We start from the raw sequence: 25,196 nt of genomic DNA, 5'->3' as shown, positions 1-25,196 counted from the left end.
GCATCTGTGAGCATGTGCATGATGGAATAAGAGTTTATAGCACGTAGCTAGACGTGGCATTAGACCGCAGGACAAACATATGCGACCACTGCAGCAAGGGGGGGGACGACTAAGATGGAAAAAAACCCTCAACCTCAGCCACTGGAATGCTCCTTTACTTTAATTGCAGCTGCAACCATTTTCAAAGACTCTCAGAACCGTCTGCTTCATTTCGACCCTGCACCCTGGACTGCAGCGATGACACATCATGCCTTAACACCTCTGGGACAAACAGCTCGGAAACCCGTCCAACCGGGTCAGCATTCGGCAGAGCTCTGACCAGTGTAAGTAACAGAAACCAGATGGGATGTGAAAAGCAGGCTGCGGTGTAGATGCAGTTGCGTACAATGATGTAAGGGATCACTCTGAGACGTGTGCCGATTCTCGCTTGGTCGTAAAGCATTAAATGAAGCCAGCTGAGTAGCGGTGGAAAGGCTGTAATTGCAGACACTGGTTGAATTTCGGGCATGTGGTCAACTCTTGCTGCATATATTCCATCTCATATTTCGCTGCTCCACTTCCATGTGGGTACATGTTGAGGCATGCGTGTCACCTAAGAGCATCCAGACCCTCTTTCATTGCCCTGAGTTCTTTTCAAGCCCTCTGAAGGCAATGTGTGTTCTTGCATGTGTACTGAACATACCTTGTGATTCTTGCCATGTCTGTAGACCATCCAGTCCTCTCCGTTGGTGCTAACCTCGAGCTTGAAGGTGGTGACATGGTACGCCTTATCAGTTTCCTTCGAAATGGCGCCCTGTGTGGCGATACCAGTCAGCACCTTCAGAGTGTGGAGATCCACCTGTTGACCAGTAAGAGCAAGTACGTTTTAATCAAAATGTAAAATAAATCATAAAACAAAACATTAAAGAACAGAAACAGGGTGAAAAGTGATCAGTCAGCTAGTGTATTACATTTCTAAATAAAAGCCTAACATCCTAATAATAATATAAATGAGGGGAAACACAGAAGAAATCCATTCTGATTTAGGTCACACACCCCAGGATGAAACACCTAAAACATTCAACGGGTTAAAAACCCACATAAACTCATAAAAGATACATCAGGACCTATCAGCCTCCACCTCTCACCTTCACCCCTCTTTTCCTCTCCTCCTCATCTCCCCCTCTCTGTGTTCCTTTCCCCTGTGTCTTCCTCTTGGCAGATCGATAGTAATGACCCAGGGCTCATTTTAATTTCCTCCCATACAATAGCAATAATCACCTCCCCATCCTGAGCTATTCTACGTGTCTAGCATGCTGCTCGCTGTGTTGCAATAAACGTGCACAGCGCTGTGTGCCAGACATGGGCTTCATACCCCTTTTATTTCAGGGCCCCCTTAAGTAGATAGACGATGAGCTTGTAAAGAAGCATAAAGCAACTAAAAGTTTTTTCAACAAGAAATTAAAACCTGCTGGTTTAAAAATACTTTGAAATAAACATTATATATATAAATATATATACTCCATTGTTCTATTGGTTCCATTGGCTTAATTAAATTATGCTAAAAAATAGTTAATGGGACAGTGACTTCCAATTCAAACAATCAGACACATAAATTGTCAAAATCAAGTTCAGCCCATGGTCCTTTATTCATTTTCTATTTTTGGATTAATTATATAATCAAAAGTATAAATCGGTATCAGTATTAGACTAATAAACAAATAAGGAAAATGTTTATTTTTTTATGTTTTGATTCTCAATATGGACTGAATGAATGATACACAGATTGTAAACCCATCAAGACGGGATATAAATATCAATTATTGTTATTTTTATTATAGTTACAATGGTTCCTTACCAGGCACATAGCCCCCCTGTAACTGTTAAACATTTGTATTTCATATCTTTAAGTTGTCAAATGAATTACATTATTAGCAGGTTGGGACTGTGATCTTTGCCGGTACTTAACAAAACAAGATTTTAAGACAGAGCCAGGCTGCAGACATATAAAGAGGAGAAAATGAGAAAGAATCTACTCTGGGTTATAACATTTATTCTCCTCTGTTGTGGCTGTTGAAACCTGTAGATTAATCAGAGCCTGTTGTCTGTGTGCATGTGCGTGTGTGTGCTGTGTGTCCCACTGGGGTGTAGTACAAAACACTAGGGGAGGTAAAATGCTGCGTTTGTTATCTGTCAGAGAGACAGGTGTTTTAGATTACATCCAACACACACACACACACACACACACACACACACACACATACACACACACACACACACACACACAGGGCCACATGCTTAGGGCCAGACAGAGATCCACCAAGACAACTAATCGATAGTCCGAAAACCAAGGAGAAAAACAGATGAGTAGAGAAGGAGGGGAGAGGAGTAAGTGAGAAAGGGAGGGAAAGAAAGAAGAGAAAGAGAAGGTGAAGAACGAACGAGGGAGAGAGAGAGGAAGGCAGAGGGAGAGAGATGCATTGTGAGGCTTCCCAGGAAAGGTTCCTCATCAATCACAGAGCTGTTAGAATAATGGAGCCACGAGAGCTCACATCATCAATCTGCAGCACACCTCACTGGACAAGGCTAGAATAGAATTGAATGGAATAGAATAGATCAAAAACAGAAGAGAAAGTGGCGTACAGAGAAATGTAAACCAACAAGTGGATCTTGAGCCAACATGATGGAAACACATGCATGCCAAAGCCTCATGGACACACACACACACACACACACACAGATCATGGGGTGCAAGATGCAAGAAGGTGAGGCACATTGGCATTTATGACAGCTGCTTGTCAAGACAGGAGCTGTTGCACACACACAAACACACACACACACACATGCAGAGGCTTTGGTCTCTGCTACGTGTTAACGCAGGGGAACAGCTGAGGGCCTCTATGGAACGCAGAGACCAGACCACAACACCGGTGACCACAGAGTCAGCACAGGAGAGACAGAAGCTGCATGTCCAGTAAACTGTCAAACCGATTTCATGCAAAGTTTGTATGTGTCATAAACAATAAAATCTAAAGCAGGGGCTCTTCCAGGGCACCACATGATTTTATGGGACATCCCAAAGTCGGAAAAAATAACATTCATGAAAAAATGATTCTTCTTGTAAATGATTAATGTTGAACAAGTTCCTCACATGAATTTGGGCGTGTTGAAGAGAGAGAGTATTCAGCCGCAGTGGAAGTAAGACAGGAGGGAAGGGTGAGACTGATGGACCTTTTTCTTGACCTTGTGCTGTCTCTTGGCCACAGTCCACTAATTTATTATTCTGGCCCAGAGTCTGGCTACAGTGGAGCTCTGACAACCAGTACAACTGCATTTACTTGACATCTATAACTAACTGTGATTGTGACATTGTTCCTTCGCACTGACAGAGGAGGTGCTGTCCGTGCACGAATCAAAATGAGAGAATCTGCCTCTGACAAGAAAGTCCGTTTTCATCTCTGCAGCTAGAGCTGAATGCTTGTTCATTTCTGCAAATATCTCACAGGTGTCATGATCTATCTGAGCCCTTCAAGGGGACAAAGACCTCAGCCCTGCGAAGAAAACCTGAATCTAGCTGGGTTATTATTCTGCAGTTTAACTGTAAATTTTGTTAACCAAGAAACTACTTAGTCTTGCTTCTGAAAGCCAGACGAGTCAATGAGCTACTAATAGCTTGGAACATTAGGCCTCAATCTGCATGGTAGGAACCCACTGAGGGGTTGCAGTCAGAGTATTAGGGCAAATTTAGAAAAAAGTCATACATTTACAAAGATAAAGTTGTACTATTGCATGTTGTTGCATGTTAAGTAGAAGCAGATATTCTCATAACATAGTTTTTTCTTGTTATATCACAACTTTTTTCTTTTAAATTTACAACTGTATTCTAGTAACACCATGATTTTATTCTTGAAATCTCTTTAAACAGTCCTATTACTCCATCTTAGAAAACTCTTAAAATAATTTAAAAATAAAGAATATAAGAGAGAATAGTCTTTGATGCTCTGGCTCTCATAGCTGGATATTCTACACAGATTTCATTAATCATAAAGACATTCAAATGACGTTTTTCTTGTTAGATAAAGGGAGGTACAAAACTCCCTAGCCTTTATCTTTCAATGTAGAGTTTCAAATGTGACCATATAGCATGTGAACTAATAAGGGGGCTTGTTGGTGGTTTAAGACTGGAACCATGTGCCTGGACTGTGATTCAGTCATTCCAGAAATTCAATCTAGTAAAGTAAAAGGTACAACTGATTCCCACTGATAAGCAGCTTCCTGTTTCAAAGTACAGTTGAGGATAAAAAACATACCTGAATGTACTCCCTGTTGCTGTCTTCATTGGGTGTCCATCCATTGTCGTTGTAGTTGAGGCGGGCCTGTCGTGGCAGCCACTGTTCATCATAGAAACTTGACGAGGCCGTGATCTGGTCGTCGGTGATCTTTCCTGACTCCATACCGAAGGCATTACTACAGTGGAAAGCTGCAGGGAGAAGGGATTCAAATTATTATTCTACCACTTCAGGTTTAAAAAAACACAGTGTGTTGCGTCTTATACTTACTCTCACTGACTTCCTTGTGCGTCATGTTGTATCGGGCCGAGAAGCCATCTTTAGCCACAGCCATGTCAGTGTGGAAGGACAGTGAGAGAATCCCAGTAGATGATTGGATCTCGGGAGGCACCCTGGTCCCACAGTAACGGCCAATCAGAGGGCCCACTGCCGATTCAAACAAGAATGATCTGTTCAAACTCCGCCTGCAACTTCTACGGCACATGTCACCATTTAGGATCTTTCAAAACTTTATCAATCCCTTCATCTCTAAGTCCTCTCCTTTGTCTATATTATTTATTACTTACATTCTCCTCCATTACCTCTGTCACTCCTAGCCACTGACATTTGCTCATTGCCCCGCCTACTGATATCAGCAGCCCTCTTCCCTATCATCACCATCTATCAACTCTATCTCAGGACTGGACATGGTTTTACAGTGTGTGAGTGTGTATGTGTGTGTATGTGTATGTAAATACCTAATACCACTACTTATACATGTCAACACAAACCGATGAGCGTGCTTTGGAGCTCTAGGGGGTGTGCTCATATGCTTGTGTATGTGTGTGTGTGTGTGTGTGTGTGTGTGTGTGTAAGGGTGGGAGCGCAGTAGATCCATCCTGCTGCTCCCTGGTTCCCCTTTGACACATACACACATGAGGAGGAGCAGGTAGAAGACAAGCAAACAGCTGACAATCTATCAGGGTTCAGTCAGACAACTCACATTCAAACATTTATTGCAAAAGTAGAACAGGTTAGTGTTTGGCGTCTAGGCTCCGACTTAGTCATTCCCCCCGATACGATCACATAGATATAATGGGAGTGTGGAGGTAATTTTCAACTGTTCCAACAGTATCTGTAATCTCCCTCCAGGAGCCATATAATAATTTCTATGCTCTCTCAATAATGATGGTTCATAGAGATGTCTGTAGAGATGGACCTGTTCACTGTCTCTTGTCTCCAGCTGATCCATGTTTGTGCATGAGCTAGTTGGGACATGCAAGACCAGCAGAAATGACGTCAGTTCTAGTGCGTAACGTCAAGTGCGATGAACAGCAAGTATAAACCTGCCTTTAACCTAACCTCAATTCACATCGCACCCCTAATCTTAACCAGGACCTCAGCAATTGTACCTCTACTGTTCCTGAAAAGGTACGCACACACAATTACAACAATTTAAGCCCTGCCACATCACAAACATATTCATGTACAATCAAAGAGGTAAGGGCTAAACCACAGGCTCATACGAGACAACCACAAAATCTTCTTGTTGTGTGTTTCTCTCTCTAATCAACTCAAAACTGACTATTTATCATCTGATTCTCTTTTCCCTTCTCCTCTGAATAATAGATCTTGAGGCAAGCTAGCCTTTCAACATCTCCGCCCTTCCTCCCACACCTTCAACCCTACGAGATACGCACATGCTCCTTCTCTTTCCTGCTTTACTTCCTCCTTGTCTTCTCTTCCTGTTTCTCTTCCTGCACCCCCAACGCAAGTCCTTCACCTCTGCCTCTCAGTCTGTATATTCCCTCACCTTTCAACCCTCCTCCCACTTCATTTCACTTTCCTTCCTCTGCTTTCATCCTGCCATCTTTCCCTCTCCATCACTCAGAGCAGAGGACCTATTATCCTCTCTTTCTCCTTGTCATATTTTCTGCTTTCAACTTTGCTTAACCTCCCTTGTCTACTTTTAAATCCTCAGAAAAAGAAAAGAGTGAAGATGCCATGGCTTTTTTCTATTCTTCTTTATATCACATTTTCCTTTAACCACTTTAGACCTTTCTTAACCCCTCAGGCTTAACTCATATTTATTGTAAAGTTATTCATAGACAGAAAAGCATCATTGCTTTCTCTACTTTACTGCCAATGCTGTTTTTTGTTATCATGTAACAAATACAATAATGAAGACCAAGACTGTTTCTTTTCTCCAGTACCACCTTCCATTTGCACTCTGTTTTCCAGTCCTATTCTCGGAGGCAGACCAAAACTCTCCTGGCTTTCATTTATTCATCTCAGCATTGCCTCTCTTTGTTCCAGTCTTCCCAGCAGTGGAGGACTTTTCACTGCCCTTTCCACATGCTCTTCTCTTTCTCTCTACCTCTTCCATTTCTTGAAACTAGATCCAAGGTCTTTGTGCCTTCAGATGTGTCCTTCTAAACTCATCCAGTCCTCCCAAGCATCATGACCAGAAATATCCCGAGCCCTCTACCATTCCTCCTCTCACCACCCCTCACTTCTCCCTGCTCTCAGCTATTTTCCCCTTGAAAAGTTATGCTGTTTCTCCAGAGTAGGTGCCAACATACTGCCTGTGAGCTTAGCTTTCATCTACCAACGCACAGCTACTAAAATAGTTGCCGCTCCACCTCAGTCAATAATGATGTAGGCGGGGCAGAATACGCACCATTTTCACTTGGCTCTGTATATTGACTCATGAAATGGCTGAAATGTTGTTTAACATCTCCATGGAGATCCTCACTATCAACAGTTTTATCGAGGTTCACATCACCAACACCGACATTTTCACACAAGCGCATTTGATCAACGTCTCACCTCCAGGGAGCCCATCCCAGACCTCAAGCCAGTCGTATTTGCAGTCCCCCTCTCCACCTGGCAGGGGGTCGTTCTCCAGGTCAAAGGTGAGGAAGCTGAGGGTGACGTCCATGCTGGGAGGGACAACAATGATGAAGGAGCACTCCAGGTTGTGGGGGTATTTGTCGGGGAAGCCTGGTGACTCGATGAGACCCGAGGGGCTGGTGAAATTACGGGAACAGTCTGAACCTGGGATGAAAACACAGAGACACAACGCATTTAACACAACATACGTGAGAGAATGTAAATGTTAATTCAAAGCAGTTTGAGGTTGTGACCTTGACTCAAAGCATGTAAACTTTAAGCACACACTTTGTTTAGAAAAGGATGTAGACACCTCTGACTATCATTATAACTCAAACTAATGGTATTATTCTGTTATGTCAGTTTTATGGATTGGACAGATGAACCCACTCCGCACTGTGTACTTCAAACATACAATATGTAACTTTGGCTCTTGAAGCAGCGTGGGATCATGGGAGTTGTTTTCCTCACCAACATTGCTGATAAAAATCTTACTAACACAACACAGGCGCAAATCATATTCATGAATGAGGTCACGTTATATCTATTTTTCTACATGTGACACAACAAATCGCAATGAATGATCGTCATCCATTACAAACAGTGGAAGGAAAAAACAGCTGAGTGACTAATTTCACAGTGTTTTTAAAACATAAGTCATTTACCGCAGACGCAATATAAAAGTGACAAAAATAATTTTGTGGATTTGCTCTGCTTTTGATGTGGTAACACATTTTTGTAAAACATATCGGATAATGTAAGTACACAAGTCAACAACAATTAGGTCTAGCTGTTTTTAGCAAAAGTTGAGACATGCACAGCTAGTTCTACTTAATCTTTAGTGTTAGCATTCAAAAAGATTGGAAATAAGAATAGCTGATAAACAACAACTATTAAGACACATAATTCACACAGTGTAAAGTCAAAGATTCAGCAAATATGAGACAGACATTAAAAAAAATTAAAGAACAAAGACAAAGAAAGATTAAGTTTGAGTTTCCATGTACATAAGCATTTATATTAAGAGCAAAAGGCTGAATCCCAACCAATACCAATACCAACTGTGATAATAAAGGCCTCAATCCCAACTCCAAGCTTTAAAATGAATTCACAGACATAGGTGAGAAGAAAAATAGAGGGAGAAAGACAGACGCAGACTGTTGACAGATTGCGGTCTGGCTGTTATGATGAGCTTTAGATATCATAAGTGCACACGCACATACACACACGCACACACACTAGAACACACACATATGCGCACACAGTGATCTGGGGGTAATCTGGGGATCTTCATTTCTAAATGACTGTAATACCCTCTTCACTAATACTCACACACATTATGTAGTGAATGTGGTTGCACCGACTGTGCCATTATTCCAGTCCAGCGAACCATGTATGACAACACAGCAGACACACGCACACACACACACACACACACCGTCTAAGCCTCTTATGATAACCCATTTCTCTACAGTCTGTTTGGGTGTCTGCTATTGTGCTCGCTGCTTGCATGAGTAAATGAAGACAAAGTAAGAATGTGTGTGTTTGCATCCATGTAACAACCTGTCCACATCTTTCAGCTGCGTTTTTCAGTGTGTGCAACTGACAGAACAAAGACACATCAGTTTCAATCAATAGAGTTGATATCATCCATCAGTAGCTCTGCAGCTTACACTTACTGGTAACTTTCATTGGCGTTCTCAATGGAAAGTAGCTTGTCACACAAAAGGCATGGTGTTTTTCCCTGTCTTTATTCAAGCAGGACTTCTTGATTTCACGTTCAGATTTTGTAAGAGCCCCTGCTTGTGGTTAGATTTGTTCTGCTTTGCTCAAACTGTGTGATTGCACTCAGACACTTTAGTTTCTTGGACAGATTTCCAGCCCTCCAAATTCAGCTCTTCTCCTCAGGCTCACACAAATAAAACAGTCCTGCTCTAGTTGTGTTAGATTTACATCTTCCCGCACTTTATCTGCGTTCATGCATTCGGACCCTCCCCAGCTTTGTTACTACGCTGGCTTCCCATTGATGTACTTGAAGGAAAAATAACGACAATTTAATTTGTCATCACTATACCTGATATTCTGTATATATAAAAAACAAAAATGAGCAGTCAGAATGCAAACTAACAGATGCATATGCACAGTATGTACCTTTTATGTTTCTACGAATCTGATAAAATAAGAAAACTTCTCCAGGGGAATCTGAGGATAGGGATTTTATTTTTTCCTGTCTCCACCCCTTCCTTTTCTCTTACTTCTGGAATTTCAGTAAACGCACCCTGCAGTAATACGCTGACTACTTGTCTGAATCTGCTCATTTTACTGAAACAATAGGAAACAATGCTACACCACCGATTCTATTGAATTGTAGTATTTCCACCATTTGTTTGATCAATATGAATGCCACCGTCTTCCCCTACATCAAATTTGGCTTATATTTAGGTTCTGTCTGTCTTTCTTGATCTCCCCTTTGGTCTGTTTTTATGTCCCACTTCTAATCTGATTTACTTGTTATCATAACCTTCTCCCTCACTATCATGACCTCAGACGCAGACACACATTGTCTCTCATGGGGTTCCCCTTGCGTCTGGCCCCCCTGCGGAGTGTGTTGCTAGATTGTGTGGATCTGTGTGACTATGAGCATGTGTGTGTGTATGTGTCTGTGTGGAGTGCATGCCTGACCAGTTCTGTCGCCGGCAGCGTTTTTATTCCCTTCTCATTACTTCATGTTCATGAACATCACAAAAACACTCGTGCCCTCTTTTCGGCTCCTCCGTCCCATCTCCCATGTCTCCTCCCTCAAAGCCAAGCCCATCTTGACCCTGTCCTAATATTGTTTCAAAAAATAAAAAATATTTTCTGAAAATGTCCTAGAAATATTCCAAACTGCTTGAAATGTGTTCCACATACACACTGTACATCTGTCTCTTATGTACCTCACCAGTACTAAACTAATTTCGTCCTCCCTTTTAAAGTTATGGGTGACCCCCGACTTCACTTCATTTCTTGCTCTCCTTTCTCTCCTGCTGTTCTTTCTTTACCATCCTCCCATACATCTTTTCCTCTTTCATGACTCCATCATTCCATTTCCCTCCCACTGTGTCATATCCTATTCTTTTCTTCTGACTTGATGATATACTGTCAATAGGAATAAACAGTTACACTTCAATAGTAAGTGATTAAGTAGTGAGCAGAGAAGTGTTTGTTTAATTATAGCCCGCATTACCATTCAGCTAATTCAGAGTGGGCGGTAACATATTTTCTACATGTAAACTATAAACTACTGTTTACATATGAAATACACAGCTTCCATATGTAGATATATCGATCTAGAGCCTCCATATCACTGTAGAGAAGAAGACAGCTCGTGAGGTCGTCCAGCGCTTTCACACATGAGGGACACCCTAGCTCTCCTCTCGTACAGAAAGGGAGGGGGAGTAAGGAGCACTCAGTTTGATGCAATCCTACACTTATCTTTTTAAATGACTAACCACCCCTTTATTAGGGCCCGAGCACTGAAAGTGCAAGGACCTTATTGTTTTTGCTTGGATTATTTGATTGCTGATAAAATTAGATGTATTCATGTTTTTCATCAAAGTCAACCACACAGTTTTCATGTTTTAATCCCTCACACATGCTGATATGTATTCTCTGTCTGTATAAATACAGATGTATCTTATGAATCATGTGATTTTTGATTGTATTCAATTGAAAATAATATACTATAAAAAAATAAAAGGTTCTTTGATCAAAGTGGCATTGATCTATTTCTTCAAAGGCTATTTAGAATGTTCAAATCAGACATATCACACAATTAAAATATTTGCTCATTCCCTTACCTGTACACCTAAGAGGTACACGTAAGAGGAACTTCGACATTTTGACTTCATTTTGCTTTGCAAGTATTTTTATTATTGTCTGCAAAGACGATGGACCAAACCCCACAGATTGACCAAGAGGAGATGGAGGAGATGATCTTCAGTACTGTAGACTTAGACTTGCTATTGCAAATGTTTGAGTCAGAAACAAAAGACTCTTCTCTTCCTCCTATTGATAACCCTGTTGAGGACTGTGGCCCCCAGCAGCCTCAGACAGGGTGCTGCATGCCTCTGGGAGTAGCACCACTCAGCCTTCAGCAGCAAGTCCTGCCTACACCTGGATTTCATACTGCACAGACCGGCTTGCCTCATCCTCCTCCTCATGATGCACCTGCTAATGGAGGGTTTGGCCCCCAGCAGCCTCAGACAGACTGCCACATGCCTCTGGGAGCAGCACCGCTGAGCCTGTTGCAGGGAGTCATGCCTGCCCCTGGATTTCATGCTGCACAGACCGGCTTTCCATTTCTTCCTCCTTATAATGCCCCAGCTCAGAAAAACTTTGGTCCCCAGCAGCCTCAGACAGAGTGCTACATGCCTCTGGGAGTAGCACCACTCAGGCTACAGCAGCAAGTCCTGCCTACACCTGGATTCCATGCTGCACAGACAGGCTTGCCTCATTTTCCTCCTCATGATGCGCCTGCTAACGGAGGGTTTGGCCCCCAGCAGCCTCAGACAGACTGCCACATGCCTCCGGGAGCAGCATTGCTCAGCCTGCAGCAACCAGTCCTGCCTGCACCTGGATTTCATACTGCACAGACCGGCTTGCCTCATCCTCCTCCTCATGATGCACCTGCTAATGGAGGGTTAGGCCCCCAGCAGCCTCAGACAGACTGCCACATGCCTCTGGGAGCAGCACCGCTGAGCCTGCTGCAGGGAGTCATGCCTGCACCTGGATTTCATGCTGCACAGACCGGCTTTCCATTTCTTCCTCCTTATAATGCCCCAGCTAAGGAAAACTTTGGTCCCCAGCAGCCTCAGACAGAGTTCTACATGCCTATGGGAGTAGCACCACTCAGGTTACAGCAGCAAGTCCTGCCTACACCTGGATTTCATGCTGCACAGACAGGCTTGCCTCATTTTCCTCCTCATGGTGCGCCTGCTAATGGAGGGTTTGGCCCCCAGCAGCCTCAGACAGAGTTCTACATGCCTCTGGGAGTAGCACCACTCAGGCTACAGCAGCAAGTCCTGCCTACACCTGGATTTCATGCTGCACAGACGGGCTTGCTTCATCCTCCTCCTCATGATGCGCCTGCTAATGGAGAATGCTACATGCCTCTGGGAGCAGCACCATTCAGTCTGCAGCAGCCAGTCATGCCTGCACCTGGACTGGCTCCTCCAATGTACCAGCCACCAACTATCTTGCCTAACTACATGTTCCCCCAGGCAGCTCCTTTCATCCACAGCCAGGTAAGGTATTAACAGGTTAGATATTGATTCAAAAGAACTTTATTGATACCTGTATGGCAAAAAAGATACTTCTTATTCACTTATTTACTAATAATTCATGGAGAGTAGTGATCCTGACTGAGTTCTGGGATATACCACAGAGCTACTATGACATATTATCAATCATTGGTTTGTCATTGTTGGGATGACAATATTAGCATCAGGACAGGGATTACTAAGTCTGGGCTAGCTCTAAGTATGTACAGGGCGGTTTTTAATTCACAGCAGCTCCTTCAAGCAGTTACTGGAACTTTGTGTTTGTGTCTCCAGGTCAACAACGGGCCAGTTGTGAGTCACCCCCAGGGCCTGGGAATGAACCCGGCTCCTGTTGGATTCAAGTGTGTATTTCAAACATAAATGCAAACAAACACACAACTGTGAGCCTCTGTTTGTATCTTCAAACCCACTTCTTCTGTCATCTAATGTGTCTGCCTGATTGTTTCTATATAGAAATGGAGTGATGGTTTATGGGGCACCAACCTTTACAGCTCCTCCTGTTGCTTCTGATGTACCTGTAGTAAAGGCCCAAGCTTCAAAGTAAGACCACTGCTTCATTATCTTTGGTTGTGACCCAAAATAAAATCACAGTCACCTAATATGTCTATTTATTATCTATGTACGTTTATCCTTCTTTTTTACCCAGTGAAAATTCATGCTCTCCCTCTGCTTTGCTGATTTCCAACAGAAAGAAACGGTGTTACACAAAGTCACACGACGAAAGCAAGCCGTACATCAAGAAGCCCCCAAACGCTTTCATGTTATTCCGCATGGAACTGAGGCCAAATGTTGTGGCAGAGCTCCAGACCTCTGAATGTGCGACTGTCAACAAAGTCATTGGACAGAGAGTAAGTGTCTTTGCTCTGTATGTTTGAAACTCCACCAGTTTGAGAAAAGATTAAAAATCTTTCTGCCACCAGGCACTGTCGAAGACAACACTTCGCACATTTTCAATTGTTCCTCTAACTATAATTCTTGACATCTTAACAGTAACGTTTGTGTTTGTGAATGATTTTTATTTACTGTGACATGACCAGTAAACAAATCTAAATTTGAAAAGAGCATTTTCAGCATTTTGTGGGTGGTTTCATTGCAGAGCCTACACCTGTTGATGTGGATCTGTGTGCACTTATGCTTATGTTTGTGTTGTTGTGTGTCCACAGTGGAAGTCGCTGTCCAAAGAGGAGCAGACAAAATATTATGAACGTGCAGATTTTGAGAGGCAGCTTCACAATCAGCTCTTCCCTGAGTGGTCAAACAGTGACAATTACGTATGTACTGTGCACTATGCTCACATACAGCTCATACATGTTCATATCATTTTACACTCAGTGATGCAACACGTTCACTGCAGCTGATATCATATGGGCAGTCTGACATGATTTTCTTTGTGTACAGGGCAAAAAAAGGAGGAGGATACGCAGGAAGTGCCTGAGCACGGCTGAAAAGTTAGCGATTTGAACTCTCCAGGGAGTGAGAATCATCTCAGCTGTGCTCCTTTGATACCTTTTGTAAATTAACTTTTCAATAAATTAAATAAATAATGAAACGATTTCCTCCAGTCTCATTCTGATCCAAGTCATCAAGGTTATATCACAAGCACATCAAGTCACATATATAGAAAACTCAATGCAAGGAGTAAAAGAACTACACTAATCACTTCTGCCTTTCAGTAGGTGGCAGAGTGAAAATAACTTTCAGTCCTATAAACCACAATGTAAACAAAGCACTATTTGAGTGAAGATGTTTCAAAAGGGCTCAACATGCTGCACTGCAGAAGAAGGAATCCATTAAAATTCCGCTTCATGCTTAGGTTTATTGTGCATTTTCAAGTTCATCATTCCACCAGTATTTGTGACATTACATCATCCCACAGTGAACCTTTCACTCATCACTGGGCCAGATCTGGATCCTCTTAGCTCAATGAAAGCCAGAAGAGGGAGGAGTGAGCGCTGTGATTGGTTAGACTGTTTAATAAACTGACTTGATGTGCAGTCGAACAGAGGCAGAGAGGAAGTGCCTGCAGGCGCTGGGTAGAATGTAAACAACAGCAGTTATTAGAGAAATTGTCACAATAACTTCCACATTACTCTGCCTGAGTAATGTGTGTGTGTGTGTATGCTACTTAATAAAATTTGTTCACACACCTTCACTATGGGACTCACTTCCCATTTAATTTAAAAACTGGTCCTCACAAGGCACAAAAAACGTCAAATTTGGGGATACCATTTTATTTTAGGTTTGGCTAAGGAGAAGTCAGAAAGGTCTCCAGGGAATTAATTCAAGTCAATGCAAGTGAGTGTGCGTGTGTGCGTGTGAGTTAATGTTTCTGAGCAGACATGCCAGCTCCCCTGCATTTATGAGTTAACAATCAGCCTGCATCAGTGCGTTTGTGTGTGTGTGTATGTGTGGTGAGTTCTGGGTCACAATAACAGCTGGGGGCTCACTGCCCAGACAGTCAAATGTGATTGGCCGTTTTTTTCTAGCGGCTGTGTTCATATTGGCTGAGATATTACTACAGTATCCATAGTAATAGAGCTGGAAACAGAAACAAGCTTTGCATGTGTTTTTGTTTTTTTTTTGAATTAGGGTTTGTTTGTTTGTGTGGCCAAGCCCACAAATTTTGGTGGGTGTAATACATACACATGAGTTTTTGTTCATGCGTGCAGATAAATTCTACTTTTACTATATTCAGTATTTGATATTCTTCATATAGTTGTACATGTTTTTGTGTAAAATATAAAGAAGATATGTACATAGTTCTGTGTTTTAGGTTTGTATTCCATGATAAATATGTGTTTCTGTATCTTTATGTGCGCTTGCTTCCAGACTGATTAGACTGTTAATCTTTGAGGGGTCCAGTAATTAGGACACCAAGTGAGTGGGGGGCAGTCTCCTCCGACATGCACACACACACACACACACACACACACACACACACACACACACACACACACACACACAAACCTTCTCTCTTCTCGAAAACACAGACCCAAGTAACAGGCGGGAATGGGTCAGGGACCGCCCCCAAAATATTCAGTCAAGGGGAAAAAAGAGCCGAGACAAGAAAAGAAAAAGCATCATCAATATGAAAACACCAGCAACACTGGACACCGAAACTGACTTATATACATCACTATCAAATAGAGTCCGTATTTATATTTTTTAAGAATAATATAATAAAAAGAAGAAAAAATAAAGACGGATTAAGATTTCGTCTACACACATAGATGTTTCCTGTCCCACAACATTGCTCTTACTCCATTTACCAAGGTTTTCCTGAAGCAGCTCCCTATCACAGTTAGTGAAGAGAAAAGGAAAAGACAAGTGACTTTTAAAAAAAATGTATCTAAATTTTCCCTCAAAAGGGAAAACAATTAAAATCTTCTGATAGATAATAATGATTAATAATAACTTTAAATTATATCGAACCTATCAAGAGACCAAAGGAAGCTGAAAATGAAAAATAAAAGAGCTACATGACACAAAATAAAGCCAATATCTGATTGCATTTCTTTTTTTATCTCCGTTTAGGGTTGAACAGAACAGAATGTGGAGGATTAGCACAGAGAGAGACATTTTTAGTTAGTCTGCCATCAGTCTATACTGTATGTCAAGCAAAAACATACACACCCCCACACACGCACAAATGTAGTCAGCCATGAAACTAGACGTTGAGTTGCACTTGATAGGATGACAATATTTTGTTAGCGATGTAGCTACAACTTAAATGTTCTAAATGGCTCCATCATCATTACCTCACACACCCCTCTGCAGAAGGTTGCTGGTAACTTGATGGAGGCTACAAATTCTAAATTGTGAAAAAAAATTTCATTTAGCATCAATGTACCGAATGTTTACAATGAAATGGGAAAGGTTCTGCTCCTATAATGACAACTGGAAGCACATGGAACTATGACATATTAAATGACTCACAGAGTTTCATGTTTTATGTTTGGTGGGTTTTCAAGTGTCACAAATACAAAATCAATTCATCAATTTACAAATGTCTCCCTCTTTCCTAGACTACCAGGGTGTGAACACTGACACTGTTGTTGTTTTAGGGTCCAGCGGGTGTTAAGCGCAAAGGAAGGACACTCACACACACATACACACGAAATCCCAAAAGGCCTGTGCCAGCAAGTGAGAAACACTGACAACCGCACGTGTTGTGTTAGTAACCTCAGCCCTATGTGTGTGTGTTAGTAAGAGTGTGTGTCTCTCACAGGGGAACAGGGCTCAGGACTCAATTAAGCAGGCATGTGTGGAATGCTTTCAGGGGGAACGGGACAAGATGGCTGTGGGGCCAACACTGTGCGCCCCTCTGTCTCACTCGCCCTTGATCTCAATTGGTCTCGCTTTGGCTGACCCATGGCGGCGTGAAGGGGAGCCATGTCAGCCACACACACATCTACACACACACAAAGTGCCATGAAGGGGAGAGATGTCTCGCCTGGACAGTCTAAGGGGCTCTCAAGGGTCCTCAGCTGCGTCTCGTGTCGCTCTCTCTGCGTCTCCCATGACACCAGGGAAATAAATGGGGCTTGGTCACCTAATGAAGCATGCTGACTTGTCTATGAGTAGCTTGTAATACAGTTACTAATAACCCATTTGTAAAGGTGAAACCCTGCTAAAATCTTGTCCTGTTCATTTTTAAATCTGTCCATGTGTAAGGGTCATTTACAGAGATAATGTGCCTCTTGAGAGTCATGGAAAATATAGACTCTGTAGTGGAGTATCACACTGAGTGAAAACAATGGCACAGAGCCCACTGGTGGCTGAATAGTGTGTGCTACATAACTGCAACGTGCACGGTTTGACTCTGATTGTGCACCTTTGTTGCATTTACTCTCTCCAAGTTTCCTGTCTGAGTCTTAACTGCTAACTATCGCATGAAGGCAAAATCACCAAAGACACCCAGTGTTTCAGTGCCTCTCTTGTTGTCAGGTGAAATATTCAAATTCAAAGCCGAAATGCACATCTTTAGCAGCAACATTGATTAAAATCCATTTACCAGTTTTGAAGATTTCGTAGCGCAGCGAGAAGCCTGCCCCCTGGTGGGCATAGTCCGATACGAACTTGATGTGGAGCGAGGGGCCTGAGGATATGATTGGTGCGGGGGCGATGTTGCTGCAGTGCTTCCCCAGTAGGTCTGCTGACTCTGAGTTTCCATCGTGGATCTCTACGTAGTCATACCTGCAGAAGAAAAACAAATATTTAAGAATAATGTCTTTCTTAGCTACATATCTAGAACGATTATATAAATCTGACTGAAATTCAACACCTACACTTTATACAGTCTTCATGAACCAACATTAAATGAATGAACGAGAGGAAATTCTAATTTGAGTTTTTGAAATTGTTAAATCCTCTCCAGCTGCTTTGATTCTGATGTTATTTGTCTTTTTCTTTATTCGTTTTCTTTTTCATCTGGCAGGCATTGCACTGGATTTGGCTACAAAAAGGGAAGCAATGAGCAAATTGTTTGCATCTATCAGTGTCTCGAGGGACTTCTGAAAGCAGAGTTCTTATCAGCAGAGGCATGGGTGTCATTACAATTCAAATGAGTTGCCGCAGCAGACATCGACAGTGTACAGATGGCGTAGGAGGACAAGAACCACCTGCAGAAGGCAGCATAGAAAGTGAAACCCTCTTTTGTAAAGTTCTGTAAATGCACTGTAATTGAGAGATTATATACTCGAGCTGCAATAAGCTTTCATGGCATACAGAACACTATTTTATGGATTACACTGCTGCAAATGTAAAATGGCACGCTCCCTTTCAGCTTGCATGAGAAAAAAGTGGTGTCACATGTGCAGCAGTGTAAAAGAGCCAAAGAAAACCGATTACTAATCTCACACAACTTCGCTTCCTCATTATCTACCTGCTGTTCTAAAAGAAAATCACAAGTTGGGTCATATCTGTAAGGCAACAGAATGCAGTGCTTAAAAAAGATTAGCGTAACAAGTCTTATAAATGTAAATGTAGAAACAAAAAATGTTGTATATCCTTTACTACAAGGTCAAAGTCAAGAGTGTATCTAGTGGTGGAGCTGTTTGAACTAGTTATGAACCCTAAAACTTGTGATGTGGAACAAATTATTTTAGTTTACATGTCTGCTCTGGTCTATATCAACAATGGTTGGAACTCAGCCTGGGATTCACATCTTCACACATTTTAAAATGGATTTAGGATGGTTCAGCCTTTTCCTGGTTCCATGTTTCTTAGAAAGAAACTATGTTCATCCATAATCCATAATTCATGATGAAAATGATCATTAAATGATGGAATAGACCTCAGCAGGTCCAATCTAAATGATCATATACGTCGCTTGTCCATATATATAAATATATCACTGCACTTTAATAAAACAGTATCTTTAATCTTGTTTTGAAACATTTTTTTAAAGTTTTTAATGTTTTAACTTTTCTATAAAGCACATTGAATGACCTCTGTGTATGATAATGCATTATACAAATACATTTGCTTGCCTATATATATATGTCATCGCACATATATTACACTTGCTGAACATCAAACCTCAGTAAAAAAAAAAGTGAACCAGTGACTGTTCTTTCTTTAAAAGGAAGGTAAAGTCTTCAGTCTATTTTTATTCCTGTTTCTTTCATGTTTTCTGACCCCAAATGTTTGGACCTATCTCCAGAGCCACAGCAGGAGTGTTGCCTCTGTGTCTGGATACCAAAGACCCACCTGCCTGCCTCTAAAATAGCTTCCTAGAAATAAATTCCTTGAGCAGCAAGGAGGACGTGACGTTTGATTCCAAGTTAAATTAGTTCAATTTCAACTAGGGGGCAAGGCGAAAACCACGGACGGACTCTGAATCAATCCCTTCTTGTCACAGAACTGTGAATTGCTCTGATACTGAGCTTTCTACATTTCTTTAAAATAACTATTTGTCTCTTCCATACAGAAGTGTGCTTTGGGTGCAACATTAATTTACTTTTTAAAAATGTATCATACATAAGCCAGTGAAAGAGGACCACCCTGTGCTTCAACAGATGAAGGTATCATGTACCGCGAGGTGATAAAAGTGAAGCACATGGTATTTTGCTGCTATTGCACACATTAAAGATACATGAACATATAAAAGGGGTGTTAATCTTTTCACTATTTGTAAGCATGCATCCAGAGTTATGCCGAACCCAGAAGCCAAAATACACACACACGCACACACACGCGTGCGCGATGCACTGTTTTTTTTTTCACTTACGAGGAAATCACATTGACTTATAATCATGTCATGGAGAGGATCTCAACCCCAGCCGTTAATCTTGACACAAACAAACAAGTCTGAACCCTATAGTTAGTGGTTTGACAAGTGGGGACCAGCTATTTGCCAAAAATCCAAATGATATCAACTGTATTTTAAGGAAATGTGTTTAGTTGCAATGTCAAGGAGAGGTTCTACACCGGCCCGAAACCTGTGTGATAGTTATATATCTGATTTGCGGTGTTGGTGTTACCATGGAAATGTTGGCCACAAATGCGACAATCATGTCAGCTGCGATCAGATTGTTGGGGGTTAAATAACGTTTGGCCCAGATCTTACACCTCTTGTCTTGTGTGACATAAAACACAGACAACAGGAGTGTATTCGCTGACTACTGAGCCCAGTAGTAGCTTTACAAACTGCTGCCAAGTACACAGATGAGCCTGTTAGTGTCTTCATATCAGCGAGTGTGTTTTACTCTGACAGGTGAGAATGCTCCCAACATAATGAGGGTTGTACGACACCAACTCTCCCATCATGTTTTCTGTCTGCTTTGCGTGGAAACTATCACCACAATTATGACCCAAGCTGTCACAGCGCTGCAAGCATGTGTGTGTGTGTGTGTGTGTGTGTGTGTGTGTGTGTGCGCGTGTACGTGCCACAGTTCTTGTCATATTTTCCCAAGAGAACACCTCGTCCCAGCAACAGATTCCTCCTCCTTTCCGAAATGACAACTTTGTTTAACGGCTTTTGGTATCCGGACAAGATCTTTCTCCTCCTGGCTCACTCCTCCTATAATTATTTCTGTGTTTCACTTCTCATCACTTTCCCTTTTTTTCTATCATTCTTTGTCTTCCTCCCTTTCTCTCTCTCTCTCTCTCTCTCTCCCTCTGCCCGCTTTCCATCTGTAGCTCTCTCTAATGTGCTGTCGGGCACATAACCAGTGGCCAGGAGCCAGTGTGTGGGAGACACAGAGGAGGAGGTTGGGGGAGAGAGAGTTTTTGAACATTTGAGTTTAAAACTGAGAAGGAGAGAGTGAGAAAGACAGACAGATGATAGATCCATTCTTAATACATTTGAAAACACTTCCAGCTCTAATCATAGTGTTTGCTGTATTTCCTTTTGTGATTTGATCAGAGCTCACACTGCTACCTGTTAAGCAGGCAGGTAGTTAGGCTACATCCATACTAGGGAATGTCGGGATTAACCGGTTTTACGTTAACCGCAGTTTGATAACGTCACGATATCATAACTGTAAGAATTGTAAAAACAACGATATCTAACTATGGTGTCCTGCCTCTCGCGAGTCAAGTCATTTGTGTGTGTGCAGCGCGGTGAAATCTCTCACGAGTCACGTTTTGAGTGCGCGAGCCACTGAAACGTTAGTTGAGAAGAGAGAACTGACTCAATAGCCTTATTTCCACCAACACTGGACAAAGAACTTCATGAGGGTGTTCACAGGGAGAGGAGGAAAACTTGTTTACTTTTGGTTTCTGGCCAGCGGTGTGGTTTTATTAGGAGCGGCTGACACACAATTGTGTCCAGCAGGACGTACATGATTTTACACAGCACACTCCTGCCCAGTGTATTCAAAAAGTCACGTGATATGCATTTTCAGGCTTGTTAGTATGGACGAGGAATGAAACTGATAAAAAGCCAAAACGCTTGAGTGGACTGAACACTATTTTCACACTAAAACAAAGCAGTACGGCTGTAGCCTTATTCTCAGGGTGCTGCTCGACAGTATCAATCATATCATCATTTTATGATCCCAAATAAACAAACACAATAAATATAAAGACAGGCTAACAGCAGCAGCTGTGCAGTGTGACTGGCCTTGTTAGCATTAAAAGTGACTGATCATAGAGCGGGTTAGAGCCAAGAGAAATTTGGCTGCTGTACTTTACACAGTTACACACCTCTTGACTGTGTCAGTGCAGCCTGACACGGTCACTGTAAAAAACCCAGACCTGGCAGCTTTTATCCACTTTGGAGAGCGTTTGAGAAAAGCGCTCTTTCGTCAGGTGAAGACAAAACGAAGCCAAAATCGGTCGCAGCGTTGACGCCGTCACAGAGAGAACATGACACTGCACTCGCTCTGCCAACACCTCCCCTCAGACAGACAGAGACAGGTGTCCCTCCATCTCTCCCCACAGCCCTGCAGCTTGCTCTAAGTCATCTCACACACTCACACACACAAGACACCTGCACAAACACACACACACTATCTGTCTCTCACGTAAACTACACTGATGCACACTCGGGGCCTGCGGCCATGGACTCAGATGGATGTATAGGAGGGTTTGAGGCTCCCAATCTGTCGCTGTGTAGGAAGAACACAGCTTCTAACAAACTGTTTAATCCCATCATCTGTCTCTCTCTCCTCTCCCCCAATATATTTCACTGCAGCCAATCAGTGATCTGCCCTGGCTTGCCACGGGGAGGTACAAAAACCCTGAACTTGTTTCTCCCACACTTTCCCCCAAAATACGCCTGTTAACAAGCTGTGTACAGGATTTTATTTTTCCTTGCTTGCATTAAGGGAAATGATGATCAAATAAAATGGTTGTTCCAAAGCCTGCAACATAGAAGGTTAAGGACATACAGAAGGACAAGCGTTCATGGTGGATTGCAGTCATGGGTTTGTGTTGAGTAGTGGAAGTGGACCAGTAGCCAAGCAGACATGTGGAAGTCAAAGATCTGACATGAGATTTATGGTTGTGTCTTTTGGGGGTAGGTAGGTTTCAGGAGCGAGACGGCTCTCCAAAGTCTTTTCTGATGTGAACCACGGAGAAGGTTGAGATACACACACTCCTCCTCCTCCTCCTCTCTGCCTGGTTCTTAATTGCCTTTCACACGTTCTCTCTCTCTTTAGGTCAGAGAGGAGTTGTCTTCTTACACCTGCACATTTCTTTCAAACATCGGGGGTGCCCTGAGCCGCAGACAGAGCGTCTGCACTGTAGACACACACGTGGAAACACAAACACACACTAAAAAAAGCTGACAGCAGGCCAGACTCACAGTAATGTGTAAGTGTTTTGCACAATGTGAAAAATAGATAAAGAGAATTATGGTCTCTGTAAACATAAAGGACAAAAGTTGTTCATTCATCTAAATTTGAATTTCTTAGATGTGTCTCTATCAATAAGCAAGTTTGTGTGGCAAAAGCAGGTAAAGTCTAATAATTTGAGCTGAACTGAATTTAAACTATACCACTCTCAATCAGTGTTTTTTTAATTTATTTATAGGGAAAACATTCCCTGTATTTAATTGCTTTTCTTTCCTCCCACCATGCCATCATCTCGTGTACATTTCGCTGCAAGGGAAGTGAACTCATGGGTGGCCCCACACAAACATTTTTATAGGAACTGAAACCGTTTATTCAAAATTACACATGCACACCCTCTCCTGCTCCAGTCAACTAATGACACAATGCTATCAAGCTAAATTCCTATAAAAGGTATTTATGGTGGTTTCCAAAGAAGTACAGTTGGTCTCTCAGGACAAGAACAATTATAGAGGTGGTGGATTGAGCCAAGCCCTCTGACTAAGATGCTTCTAGCAGAACTGATAATTCCCATAAGGCACGACAGGCTGCAGATCAGGGATTGTTTCTTGTCTTTCTCACTTACTCCTACTTCTTATTCTCATATCCTGTACATGTCCCTGGAGATACAGGAGTTTAGAAGTAGAATGGTGCCGGTCCCCTTGTGAAACAACATTTAAATTTTGATGTGGATCTGCACACACTCATAGAAATCAATCCCCTAAACATGGTTGATCAGTGAAAATGTGTAACAACCCATCTTGCAATGTTGAAGAAAGAGAAAAAAAAGTCATGTCCTCCTTGGGTAATCGCTCCACAAAATATCATGGGAGTCGGTTGAGTAGTTTTTTATGAAGCCTATGTAACAAACAATTGGAGACATAAAAAAGAACCTTCTTGGCTGGCTTCCCTCATGAGTAGCTATTGCACAATATAAGAAAGCTAATGTCTTAAACAGTATTCTTTATGTTTACATCAACACCTAATCAATGACTTAAAAAGCCTCTGTCACATTTTTATTAAATTAATACAGGAGACCATTTATATCAGATACAACTGAAGGTGACTTTACAGCACCTCAGTGTGATTTGTCTAATGATGTAAAAGCAGTTGAAGCAGGAGTCACTATATGTATTATAGTTATAGCTTCAGTCTTGAAATTGGTTTCCTTGGATTGAAAATATGTGCTCACTCTCAATAGTACCTGACATTACAAAATACCAACATTCACACTGAGCAGCGACGGTCAGTCTGTCACTGAAGTAGTTAATAAAGAGTGCAGAGAGGAGGATGACTGACTTCACCGTTATCAAGTAATAGGCCTATTACTGCCGGACAGTGTGTGTGTGTGTGTGTGTGTGTGTGTGTGTGTGTGTGAGGCAGCAGTCTCCAGGACAACCAATCGATTCCTCATTATGGCTTTAACACACATTGATCAGGGTCAGTCCTTCACAGACAAACACAGCCAGCCAGCCATCCACCCCCCACCCCAGCCACCACACACACACATACACACGCACACACACACACTAACTGTCATTACAGTTACAAACATTGATCAGACAGACGTTCAGGCCCTCAGGAAGTGTCTGTAAATCAGAACACTGATATTATCATTATGACATGAGTGTGTCTGTGTTTAAAATGAGGGCAGGACGGGACGGGGGGGGGGGCTTAAACTATCTTGGCATTGAACACTTTTCTAAATTTCACATTTCTTGTGAACACAGATCTCTTAATAAGCTGAGGATAATGAATCTTCCAATATATTGTTAATGTCTTGATGTTATCCAGACCTTTTCTAACATTTGAAGAACAATCTACAGCCCGAGTTAAAAAAAGCAAGCAACTCTGAAATACTTTTTAAATTTTTTTAATCCAGCCAACAGCTTTTGACCTAACCCCCCTTTTCCACAGGTCAAAAACCCTCTGACACCCACCAACACCTGGCTTATGTCTGACTCTGCAGTAGACACTGGTTTTTATCGGCTCCGGCTCTGATCAGCAGTGAAACGTGTCACCTGGGTCAGTGGGTCCATTTGGCTGAGAGTAACAGTGGGGGCCTAAGTTGTTGGTCGGCTTGTGGTGTCGAACATGACGCACCATGATGGGAAAGGAGTCGACCACATTTTCAGCAGGTTAACAGGTTATGTGTTAAAACTGTGTATACCTTCTAATTTTGGTAAAAGAGGTATTACTTAGAAATTAAAAATTGGGGGAACATAAGTTAGTCATCTAAGGTATATGTTTTTACGAGATACATTTATTCAGCTGATGGCTTGAATGTGGCTCCTGTGCTGTTTTGTTTTTTGCTGACACACAACTAATTATTTCCTAACAATGGCAACGTTTGCATTCTAGTGTAACCACTGTGAAGTGTAGGCAATGAAACACATCTAATAAATCAAAAGTAGGTAAATACAACTCAAACTGCACTCTCTCTCTCTGTGTAGCTTTCT

The 25,196-nt window shown here is 42.1% G+C and overlaps 2 protein-coding genes across 4 annotated transcripts in view; one reads left to right on the top strand and one right to left on the bottom strand.

Annotated features, from left to right (window-relative positions):
- The window catches only part of LOC109631408 (neuropilin-2), a 94,065-nt gene that overhangs the window by 48,646 nt on the left and 20,223 nt on the right, over positions 1 to 25,196 (bottom strand). For all 3 annotated transcript variants that reach the window (XM_020090149.2, XM_020090148.2, XM_020090150.2), the window contains exons 3-7: positions 17,475 to 17,656; positions 7,077 to 7,304; positions 4,539 to 4,694; positions 4,290 to 4,459; positions 683 to 838 (exon numbers count right to left, since the gene is read on the bottom strand). In XM_020090149.2, the coding sequence (XP_019945708.2) occupies positions 683 to 838; positions 4,290 to 4,459; positions 4,539 to 4,694; positions 7,077 to 7,304; positions 17,475 to 17,656 (892 nt within the window). The remainder of the gene's footprint in view (positions 1 to 682; positions 839 to 4,289; positions 4,460 to 4,538; positions 4,695 to 7,076; positions 7,305 to 17,474; positions 17,657 to 25,196) is intronic.
- On the top strand, positions 10,956 to 14,016 carry LOC138411808 (protein capicua homolog). Its single transcript, XM_069532812.1, has 6 exons — positions 10,956 to 12,424; positions 12,734 to 12,801; positions 12,914 to 13,000; positions 13,149 to 13,308; positions 13,624 to 13,731; positions 13,859 to 14,016. Exons 1-6 carry the CDS (start codon positions 11,069 to 11,071, stop codon positions 13,919 to 13,921), a joined length of 1,842 nt encoding a protein of 613 aa, XP_069388913.1. The 5' UTR covers positions 10,956 to 11,068; the 3' UTR covers positions 13,922 to 14,016.

The sequence above is a fragment of the Paralichthys olivaceus genome, chromosome 10 (genome assembly GCF_024713975.1).
Source record: "Paralichthys olivaceus isolate ysfri-2021 chromosome 10, ASM2471397v2, whole genome shotgun sequence".
NCBI lineage: Eukaryota > Metazoa > Chordata > Actinopteri > Pleuronectiformes > Paralichthyidae > Paralichthys > Paralichthys olivaceus.
Note: the sequence above shows the minus strand (reverse complement) of the source record. Positions and strands in the feature narration are given on the sequence as shown.

Excerpts from the sequence above, each read along its gene's own strand:
- LOC138411808 (XM_069532812.1), top strand. The coding sequence starts at position 11,069 with ATGGACCAAACCCCACAGATTGACCAAGAGGAGATGGAGGAGATGATC. Across the intron at positions 12,425-12,733 it reads CTCCTTTCATCCACAGCCAG|GTCAACAACGGGCCAGTTGT; the intron begins GTAAGGTATTAA and ends TTGTGTCTCCAG. Across the intron at positions 13,309-13,623 it reads ACAAAGTCATTGGACAGAGA|TGGAAGTCGCTGTCCAAAGA; the intron begins GTAAGTGTCTTT and ends GTGTGTCCACAG.